Raw genomic sequence first — 10,338 nt, 5'->3', positions numbered from 1 at the left:
CAAACATAGACACACACATAGACACACAGACACACACAGAGACATATGCACATGCAGACACACACACAAAGACACACAAAAACACAGAAACCCATAGACACACACAGACATAGACACACACAGAGACATATGGACACACACAGACACACAAAGATACACACAGAGTATCTTTGTGTGTATGGACACACATACAGACACAGACACACATACACAGAATACAGACATAGACACACACAAAGATATACACAGACACACAGAGAGACACATGGACACACACAGACACATGGACACTGGCAGAGATACACACACAGACACACACATAGGCACACACACACACACACACACACAGCCTCCTCCTCCCATTTGCAGCCTCTGATCCAGCCTCTTCCCTTCCCTCCCATCGTCCCTGTTTCTCACCTTCCCTTCACGTCCCTCCTTCACACGCGCGGGCCCCTCGAACAGCAGCTGCCTGGTGTGCTCTGGAGCGACCCCCAGCATGGGGGCCATCAGGTCCAGGGTGGAGAAGGGTCGCAGGTTCTGAGGGTGCAGAGAGCAGAGTGGGCACCGGAAACCCCGCCCCTTGGAGGAGTGCCTCCGGTTCACCCCCCTAAGCCCGCCCCGGGGCCCGCCCCCTGCGCCCCCCCGCTCCCCCCCCTCCCCCCCCCCCCCCCCCCCCCCCCCCGTCCCCAGCCCAGCCACGAGGAACGATGGCCACACGCAGAGCCCTTGGCACCTCTGCCCCTCTCCCTCCAGGCCTGGGGACCTTACTTTCCCGAAGCCCCCTTCCCTCTGTCTCTCTCACCTTCTCCACCTCCTCGCTGGACGGCTCCAGCACCTCGTAGGGCCCGATGCGCCGGGCTGCAGCCACCAAGCTCTCCTGCTCTTCGCCCTGGCGCACCTGCTTGTTGATGTGTTGCAGGAATGACTCCATCGCTGCGATCTGGGGGAGCGGGAGGGGAAGGCTGCGGAGGAAGATGGCGCGGCTCCTCGCCTGTTCATCCCACCCACTGACGACATCAGCGCCACACGGGCACATACGCATGAGAAAGGAGACCTCAAGGGTTCCCGGAGCTGCACCCCCACACACCAGCCGCCGACAGCCCCCGCCTCCCGCAGGGGTCAGCCCTGCCGGTCCTACCATGGCGGTCAGGGCCTCCCGGGCCTGGGGCTTGGGGGTCCTCTTGAGCACAGCCTGAAGCAGCAGAGGGTACTTGGTGATGCGCTGGTGGGGCTTGATGAGCAGGTCTCCCAGCATCTGCCTTCCCGAGAGCTTGTGCTTCTCACACCACTGCCAGGGAAGGGGCGCAGGGGTGAGGGACTGTAGGCTACCTTCCTGCCTTGGACCAAGGTCCGCCGCGTCCCCCTTCCCCAGTGAGTCCTCTCCCACCTGCACGAAGATGTGGAAGAGAGGGTTGTGGTCCTGCTGCTCCCGGGCGTAGGCCATGGTCTGCCTCACTCGCAGGCAGTATAGGACGTAGGGCTGGAAGCGCTGGCTGCACTGGAGGGACAGGTGTGGGGACGGGGAGCGGGCAGGGGAAGGCGGGATGAGATACCTGCTCCAGCCACACACAACACGCAGAGCAGCCTGGCCTAGACCCTTCCTCCAGTGCCTGCCAATCCAGACCCTCCTCAACTTCCAGCCCCGCTCCCTGGACTCCAAGGAGGAGTTGAGGTCCTGAGGGGTCGACCCGATTCCACCTCTGAACTCCATCCTCAGCCCCTGCTGTGCCCTGCTGCTCTGGATTTCACCCACCATCAATAATTCAGCAGACTGTTGTTAGGGTGCTGCAGATCCCATTTCAGCCCAGCTGTGGAGTGGCGACCTGAGGCTTGCCCAGAGCCCTGCCCTGGAGAAGGGGGTCACAGAAGGCCCCCAGGAGACTGTGCCCCCACCTCTCTACCCCAGCCCAACCCTGCAAGGCCATGCTTCCCTGGCTGGGGAACTGGGCAGAGGTTGGATCCCCAGCCTCTTGCTTGCCAGTGGCCTGTGGTCTTTCACATCCCCTCCCCCCAGGCTCCCAAGGGACAAGTCACTAAGGCCCCAGTCTTGTTTTCTGATGCTTGTCCCTGAATCTCTGTCCCGGACATCAGATTTCATGATGTGTGTAGCCCTTCCCTGAGACAGTTGCCCTCTGGGATGTTCAGAAGCCCAAAGAGCCCTGGGGACAGAGGTCATACTGGTGAAATGAAGGCAGGAGATGAACTGGTATTTGAGGGTAAGGGCCATGTCTTTGGACTTGCTTGAATTACAGCAGGATTCCGGCGGCAAGCGCTTGCCCTGCGGACAGGACCCCTCAGGGCCTTCCCAGTTCCACCCCATCTGGAAGCGGCCCTTGTGCCCTCCTCACCGTCAGGAAGCCATCCTGCAGGCTGACCGGGTCCAGAGGCTGGCCTGAGGCTCGTGTGTCCTCTAGGGTGGGCCCCAGCACCTCTTCCCAGAAGCTCCGGTGGGCTCGAATCAGGTTGGGGACGTTTCCAAATAGGGTCTCAGCTGACACCTGGGGGAGGGGGTGGCACTCAGCCATGTGTCTGGGCAGGTGACCCACGGGCTGCACTGGCCACGGACAGGCAGGCCAACTGAGCCTGGGTGCGGGGAACTGGGGTCTAGAGCAAGAAGTGGAGTGGGGACGGCGGGAGGTTGGGGTCCTAGTAGATGGGGCAGTGGCATTTCAGTTCTCTGTGACCTTGCCCCCCCAGGCCCTGGGCTCAGTCCACCCACACTAATCTGTCCCCCCGCCCCACACCACGTGCCCACTCACTTCCGTCAGCAGACCCACGCGCTGCAAGTTCAGCAAACCCGCAGCTAGGAGCTGGATGCAGGGAGAGAGAGGGTCTTAGTGCCTGGTCTCCTCCTCTCGGACCCCAGCCTCACCCTTCACAGCATCCCCACCCCCATCTTCAGTACCACAAACCTCTCTCCCAAGACCCTGGGCAGGGGGCTCTAGGTATCCTGCCCCTCCCTCTCCAACAACCCTGCCCCGTCCTGGTCTGGATGATGGGGGATGATTCGAGGGCCAGGGCCGGGCCGATGGGTGGGCGGGGGGTGGCTCACATCCGTCATGATCTTGAGCTTCCGCACGTAGATGAGCTCCGTGGTCAGTAGCTCCCACAGGGCCTCCTGCTGGTGGCAGAGGTCCCGGCTCATCTCCTGGGTGGGGATGGGGCTGGTGAACGATGACAAGACCAGCTGCTGCCGTCTGCTAAATGCTACCGGACATGCGTCCTAGACAGCCTTTAACCTTCTCCGTCTTCCAGTGTGGAGGGGGTGTTTGTCATCCTCATGTCATGAGGCGATGGAGGCACAGAGAGGCTTGTTGTCTTGTCCAAGGTCTCACTAGTACCTGGTGGGGCCTCACCTAGTACCTGGTGGGGCCTCACTAGTACAGGGCTGGGTCTCACTAGTACCTGGCGGGGTCTCACTAGTATGTGAGGGTTTCACTAGTACCTGGCGGGGCCTCACTAGTACCTAGTGGGGCCTCACTAGTACAAGGCTGGGTCTCACTAGTACCTGGCGGGTTCTCACTAGTACCTGGGGGGGTCTCACTAGTACCTGGCTGGGCCTCACTAGTACATGGCGGGGTCTCACTAGTACATGGCGGGGTCTCACTAGTACCTGGGGGGGCCTCACTAGTACCTGGCGGGTTCTCACTAGTACCTGGTGGGATCTCACTAGTACCTGGCAGGGCCTCACTAGTACATGGCGTGGTCTCACTAGTACCTGGGGGGCCTCACTAGTACCTGGCGGGTTCTCACTAGTACCTGGTGGGATCTCACTAGTACCTGGCGGGGCCTCACTAGTACATGGCGGGGCCTCACTAGTACGTGGCGTGGTCTCACTAGTACATGGCGGGGCCTCACTAGTACCTGGCGGGGTCTCACTAGTACCTGGCGGGGCCTCACTAGTACTGGCGGGGCCTCACTAGTACATGGCGGGGCCTCACTAGTACCTGGCGGGGCCTCACTAGTACCTGGCGGGTTCTCACTAGTACCTGGTGGGGGCCTCACTAGTACATGGCGTGGTCTCACTAGTACCTGGGGGGCCTCACTAGTACCTGGCGGAGCCGCACTAGCACCTGGCGGAGTCTCACTAGCACCTGGTGGGGCCTCACTCATGGCATGGTCTCACTAGTACCTGGGGGGGCCTCACTAGTACCTGGGAGGGGTCTCACTAGTACCTGTCGGGGCCTCACTAGTACCTGGCGGGGTCTCACTAGTACCTGGCAGGGTCTCATTAGTACCTGGCGGGGCCTCACTAGTACCTGGCAGGGCCTCACTAGTACCTTGTGGGGTCTCACTAATACGTGGTCGGGCCCAGATCTGAAGCTTCAGTGACATGCCTCTAAGTGCTGTCCCTGTGGACCCCACTTCCCATGGCCTTTCCCTCCTCTGGGTCAGAGGTGAGGGGGGTGTGTGTGTGTGTCTCGGACCCCACGTGGTCAGGCTCACCTTGTGCCCAGGCACCAGCTCCTTCCAGGACTTCTCAATGGCCACACTGTTGTCGTTGCCCTCCCCGATCTCCCAGTGCTGCCGGTCCTCCCGGGGCAGGCGGGGCATCCCAAACATGCTGAAGGTATGCAGCCTCACCTGCAGCTCGTGGGCCTTGGTGACTTCCTGGGGGCGCCAAGAGGGGATTAGTTCTGGCACCTGGACCACCCGGCCGATGAAGGGCTGCATGTGTGCATACGTGTGTGTATGTGAGAGAGCTCATCTTTAGGTGGGTTGATAAGGAGTCTGGGGCCCTTGAGGAGAAAGGAGTCTAGAGCCCTTGAGAAGGAGAAAGGGGTCTGGGGGTCTCAAGGAGAAAAGGACAAACTTTTTACACTGTTTCGACTTAGTCAATATAACAATGTATCTTGCTTGAGGGAATGTTTCCCCTTAACAAGAACCTTCTGACTAATCTTGTTATCTTAAGACATATATTGTGGGAGTGAGTCTGGTGAAAGTGAAAGTGAAGTTGCTCAGTCATGTCCGACTCTTTGTGACCCCATGGACTATAGCCTACCAGGTTCCTCCTGTCCATGGTATTTTCTGGGCAAGAATACTGGAGTGGGTTGCCATTTCCTTCTCCAGGAGATCTTCCCAACCCAGGGATTGAACCCAGGTCTCCCCCATTGTAGGCAGACGCTTTACCGTCTAAGGCACCAGGGAAGTCCATTAGCTCTAATCTTATTAATTTAAGCTGTATGTTGTGGGAGTGGGCCTGGTAAAACTCTATAGGGCCCTGATAAGACTAGGGAGGGGGACACTCTCCGTCCCCGTTCTGATGTCTGTGTCAGAAGCTTTCTCTGTCCCCTTTCACTTTAATAAAACTCTGCTACACAAAAGCTCTTGAGTGATCAAGCCTGGTCCCTGGTCCTGAATCTGACATTGTTCACTGTAAGTTATCATATGTGTGTGTGCATGTGTATGTGAATGGGAGGTGGCAAGCAGCCCTGAGCATGAGTGGGGACACGGAGGCCTGGCAGGGGCGGGGAAGATCAACCCTGGCTGGGATTACAGGGGTTGGCATAAGGCTGGAACCCGTATGGAGAGGAGCCTTGTCTGCAGGAAGGTCCCTGACTCCCGGCTCCCTAATCAGAAAGACAGCTTCCAGGTCTCTCCTGAGTCAGACCCCTTCAGAGGGACCTTCAGGTGAGGGCCCGAAGGGGGCTTAGGGAACCAGCAGTCCCGGGAATATTTGGACACTTGCCCGTAAAGTGGACATTCTTATGAGACAGCCTGGCTGGGAGATGCTCCCCTGAGAGGGTCTCTAGAGCTACACTTGGCTTCTTGGAGGGACTCTGGTGTTCTCAGCTCTGATCGCAGCTCAGGCTGGGAGCTCGGTGATGGGAGAAGAGGGACCCCTCACCTTGAGTTTGGGGGAGTGAGGTGTCCCAACCCCAAAGGGACTTCCATGCGTCTTCTCGGGCTCTGGTTCTCGAAGCCTCAGGGGAGAAAGGCGTCGGGCCGGGCCAGAACCCGTGGTGAAAGGGACATAGCCCATGAAGCGTCGGCGGCTGGGATCCTGGAGGAAGAGCAGGGGGAGCTCTGGGCGTGCCCTCTTCCCGCAGAGGTCCCAGAGAGGCAGAGTGGTGCCCGGCTTAGCTCTGGACAGCGTCCCCTACACCTGCCTGCAAGTTGGGCTGGCTCACCGCTCCCCTAAAACCAGTTTAGTGTGAGCCGCTCCGGCCCTGAGTCACAGTGGTCGCTGCCAGGAAGGCTGCCTAGATGGGCAGGAGCCAGTCGGGCAGGGCAGAGGGGCCGGGGGTAGACGCGGCCTCGTGCAGAGCAGGCACAGAGGCACGTACTCGACTGGGCTCTGCGTGTGCCCGAGTGTCCCCAGCTCCCGTGTGCTCCCTACACTCTGGCTGTGTGTGTGCACAGGGCCCAGTGCACATGCACTCTGCGACCCACGCACACATGTGTGCCCTCCCATCCCGTTGGGAGTGGCTGCCCTTCTGTGGGAGAAGTTGAGGCTTGGGCTAGCAGTCCCTCCTGGGCAGGCCTGGTCACATTCCTTGACCTGCCTGTGGCCTCACTTACCCCATAGACTTCCTAGTCTCCCTTCCCACCCTCGGTGGTGTCCCATGGCCAAACCCTCCTCCAGTCAGACGAGGGATATCCCCAGCTGGAAACAGAATTGACCTCAAGGTGGAGGGAGGCCAAGGGAAAGGCCGCTGGGCCTCCATGCCCCTTTCCTTGGTCAGCGCTGGAGGCTGGCCGGTGGGTGGAGCCGGGCTGGAGCCAGGCAGGCCCCCACACCCCTCCCCACCTGTAGAATAGGGGCACCTTGAACCTTTGCTCTTCCTCCAGGCCTGACTCAGAGGAGGGCAGGTCTCAGGACGCTGCTCACAAGCTCTTCCCTAGTAAAGGTAGGAGTCTGGGAGGCACTGAACCCTGGGTTTGGTGACCTCCCACCCCCAGCTCTGTGCCTCCAACAGCACCGAGGGCCTGGCCCCTCCTGGCTCTCTGCCTCACCTGCTCCTTCTGTCTGGGGTGAGTGTGGAGTCCTGGGACCCTGGCCCCACACAACCGTCCTCTCCCTCACAATCCAGGAGAGAAGGCGGGGATGTGGGCTGGGATGAGTGCCACCCAAGGCCTGGCAAGGGGACAGAGACTTGAAAGCCAGGGTGTCCTCCCGCCTGCCCCGCCCAGATCACCTCTGGGGCACAGCCCGGACTCACCAGCAAAAGACCTCCTTGCGGATAGACATTGCCTGGAGGACTCGAGACCGAGGCCCGATACCTGCCTCCATAGGTCTCAATGCGGGAGGCCACCAGCCCTTGGAGGGGACTCTTATCAGGAGGACCCAAGGCCTGCATCCCTTCTCTCCTGGGTCACCTGCAAAGGCTCATCACTCCACTGTGCAGGGGAAAGGGGCCCCCTGAGGCTGCAGAGAGAATATAAGGATCAAAGGGCCAGCCTTGGTTAGTGGAGGGTGCAGGGCTGGAGACAGAGGTGGAGGGGGAGGGGAAGAAGAAGAAGGGAAGGGGAGAGCCCAGTTTGCTTGTTGGGAGTGGGTTGGGTACACTCCCACATGCTGGGCAGAAAGCCCCTTGGAACATACCCCCTCATTCACATGTGCATACTTGGGATACCAGTTCCTGCACTGGCTTCAAAGGATGCTGACATCCTAAAGAGTAGCTGGGATCAAGAGTTACAGACAGGTTCCCTGCTTCCTGGGTGCCCCCAGGTGAGGGGGATGCCCCTTGCACCTAGCAACACCCTTCCCTCCCCAATACACAGGAGTGGAGGTGCGGGGGGGAAGTTGCCGGGGTGGGGGGGTGGTGGGCAGGGGTGGTGAAGACAGCCCGATCTGCCACCTGTTTTTGCACAGCCCACAAGCTAAGAATGGCTGTTTTACATGTTTAAATATTTGGAAAAGTCAAAAGAAGAATAAACTTAAAAAGTAAATAAAATCATGAAAAAGAAGAATAGTTAACAACACAGGAAGATCATATTCAATTCAAATATCCATGTCCCTAAAGAAAGCACTATGGGATCACAGACACGTTCCCTGCTTGGTCAGTTGTGACTTCCTCCCTGCTAGCTATGACAGAGACCGCAGCGCCTTCAAAGTCTGAAATATTTACTCTCTGGCAACCTATTCCAATATCCTTGCCTGGAGAACTCCATGGACAGAGGATCCTGGCAGGCTACATACAGTCCATGGGGTCGCAAAGAGTGGGACACGACTGACTAACACACACACACACCTAAAGGAACGCCCCACCCCTAACCTGGACCCTCAGGCCATGGGCAGGTCTTAGACTGCTGGCCTTAGAGATGAGCAGAGAGGGAGCAGGCTCTGTCTGGTTTGGCCAGCCTCTGGGAGCCCCTCGGTGAGGCTGGGAGACACGCGGGGGGCTCCATCCCCTCCCCCTCAACCTCGGTAGAGGCCTCCCCGCTCTCTGGGTGGGCCGGGCTTGGAGAGGAGAGACCGCCTAAGCAAGTGCTGGTGTCCCTCCAGGTGGGCCCCGGAACCCCGCTCCGCCTCCCCTTACCTTTCCTCAGATTTGTGAGCAGGGGAGAGCAGCGCTCCTTGCCTCCCAATAACCCTCCCTCCTTGGGCTCCGAGTCCCTCTCCCCTCCCTCTCCCCGCAGCCCCGGGTCCTTTCTGAGCTTTGACCCGCTTCCCTTCCTCTGGGCTCCGCGACCCCCGCCTCCCGTCCCGCCCCGCCCTCCTGCCGTTCACCTGTGCCCGCAGGTGTCCCGGCGCCCTCTGTCCGCGCCGCCAGCCCCGCGGTCTCCGACGACGACTCCCCCGGCGATACCCGCCCCGCGGCCCGGCCGGGTCTGGGACCGAGCGGCCCGCAGGACCGGGGCTGCGTGGAGCCGGGCCGGGAGGGCGGGGGCGGGGCAGGGGCGGGGCAGCGGGCTGGCTCCTCCCTCTCCCGCCAGCATCCGACCCGCCGCGCAGCGGGCGCCTTCGGTCCCTGGGCACCGGGCGGCTCTGCCTCGCTCCGCAGGGCTCCCTCCTCCCTTCCCCTCGTCCCTGAAGTCGCCACCCACCCAGTCCGGCCTGTCACCCTCGCGCGCTGCCTTCCGGGTCGGCGGTGGTAACGACCGAGTGACCCGCTGCAGGTGCCCACCTCGCTTTCCGCGTCGGTGAGTGGCCGGCTAGCCCCGTGCCCCGGCCTCGGCCTCGTCTTCCTCCTTTAACCAGGCAGGAGAGCAGGACCGGCCGCAGAAAGGGCCTCGGGGATCAGGGACCCCGGGGGCACTGCCCCCTTCTGGCAGCGGAGTCCAAAGTGTGACCCTTATCTCTGCTTGTCGGCTCCAGCCATCTGGTGGAAGGTTGGACTTAACCTTTGCTCCGGGGATGGCGCCTGATGCCAGGCTGAGGCTGGCCCAACACTTCTCCCACTAACCAAGTCTGGGGGTGGGCGGACCCCACTCTTAACTGGCAAACAGCCACACTCCCGCCTTCAGGAGGGCGTCTGAGCACCTGCGGCCACTAATAAAACAGACACTGTTCAAGGAAGGGCACACTTCACATTCCCAAGTCAGGACACATAGTCTGACAGAAACATGGGATATCAAGAATCAGGAGTGTCCATAGATGTGCGGTCACTGTCATCTCACACTCGGGGAGCCAAAGACCCAGTGGAGGGTGGGAGGGAGGTGGGAGCAGGTCTGAATGCAATGGCTCCAGCCCTCCACTGAGTCCTGTGGTCTTCTCCTGTGAGTCGGCTATGTGGTGATACATGGACACTTTCTTTGCTTTCAAAAGCTCCCTCTCTTATTGTATCGCTGGCATATTGAACCCACCAGTAATTTCAGGTGTTCCAGTCCTCGCTGACTGTGACGGCTCTTTTTGATGTGGAAGAGGGATCTTTATCCTTTGATACTTTCTAATTTCGTCCACCTCCCTCCTATTGCCCTCCAAGTATTCTCTTGTTCTGAGCTTGCTGTGATGTGATTGCTCTTGTAGTTCAGAAGAGATGTTGGTATCTCCAGCTCTATACATCCTTACTTCTTGTTTCCTGCTTTCCAGTTGATTCGGATCAGTTTTAGGGAGAGCAGTAGGATGGGGCAGGAACTGGGATGGAGAGAAGCCTTTTTCCCATTCATGTGTGTGTGCGTGTGAAAGATGGAGAGAGAGACCCAGAGATAACAAGACTAGCCATGAGGGAAAGACAGCCAGTAAACAGGAGGTGGTGATTACTGGCAGTATTAAATGACACCCCAGACACTGCTGGTGGCAAGGATGCCCTCCCAGTTCTCCAGGAAGGAAGTGGAGGGAGTAAGAATGGAATTGAAATTGAGAGACCAGAGGCAAGCCCGGACTTACAGGCTCTGGGGAGAGCTGGCTGGACTGGCCCAGTGGACATGAGGGCGTTAACCCTTTCACTTCCC

At 59.5% G+C, this 10,338-nt stretch overlaps 1 protein-coding gene across 2 annotated transcripts in view; it reads right to left on the bottom strand.

Annotated features, from left to right (window-relative positions):
• PLEKHG6 (pleckstrin homology and RhoGEF domain containing G6) overlaps nucleotides 1-9,214 on the bottom strand; it is a 17,752-nt gene extending 8,538 nt beyond the window's left edge. Inside the window, exons 1-11 of one of the 2 annotated variants that reach the window (XM_027541090.1) lie at nucleotides 9,072-9,214; nucleotides 7,164-7,369; nucleotides 5,849-6,004; nucleotides 4,447-4,611; nucleotides 3,053-3,148; nucleotides 2,760-2,810; nucleotides 2,349-2,498; nucleotides 1,388-1,498; nucleotides 1,139-1,288; nucleotides 803-940; nucleotides 418-537 (exon numbers count right to left, since the gene is read on the bottom strand). In XM_027541090.1, the coding sequence (XP_027396891.1) occupies nucleotides 418-537; nucleotides 803-940; nucleotides 1,139-1,288; nucleotides 1,388-1,498; nucleotides 2,349-2,498; nucleotides 2,760-2,810; nucleotides 3,053-3,148; nucleotides 4,447-4,611; nucleotides 5,849-6,004; nucleotides 7,164-7,301 (1,275 nt within the window). In that variant the 5' untranslated portion in view covers nucleotides 7,302-7,369; nucleotides 9,072-9,214. Of the gene's footprint in view, nucleotides 1-417; nucleotides 538-802; nucleotides 941-1,138; nucleotides 1,289-1,387; nucleotides 1,499-2,348; nucleotides 2,499-2,759; nucleotides 2,811-3,052; nucleotides 3,149-4,446; nucleotides 4,612-5,848; nucleotides 6,005-7,163; nucleotides 7,370-8,674; nucleotides 8,818-9,071 lie in introns of those variants that run through there. The other variant, XM_027541089.1, reaches the window with a different exon arrangement.
• Between the last annotated feature and the right edge of the window lie 1,124 nt (nucleotides 9,215-10,338).

The sequence above is a fragment of the Bos indicus x Bos taurus genome, chromosome 5, assembly GCF_003369695.1.
Source record: "Bos indicus x Bos taurus breed Angus x Brahman F1 hybrid chromosome 5, Bos_hybrid_MaternalHap_v2.0, whole genome shotgun sequence".
NCBI lineage: Eukaryota > Metazoa > Chordata > Mammalia > Artiodactyla > Bovidae > Bos > Bos indicus x Bos taurus.
The sequence above is the reverse complement of the archived record's forward strand: the minus strand, read 5'-3'. Positions and strand labels throughout refer to the sequence as shown.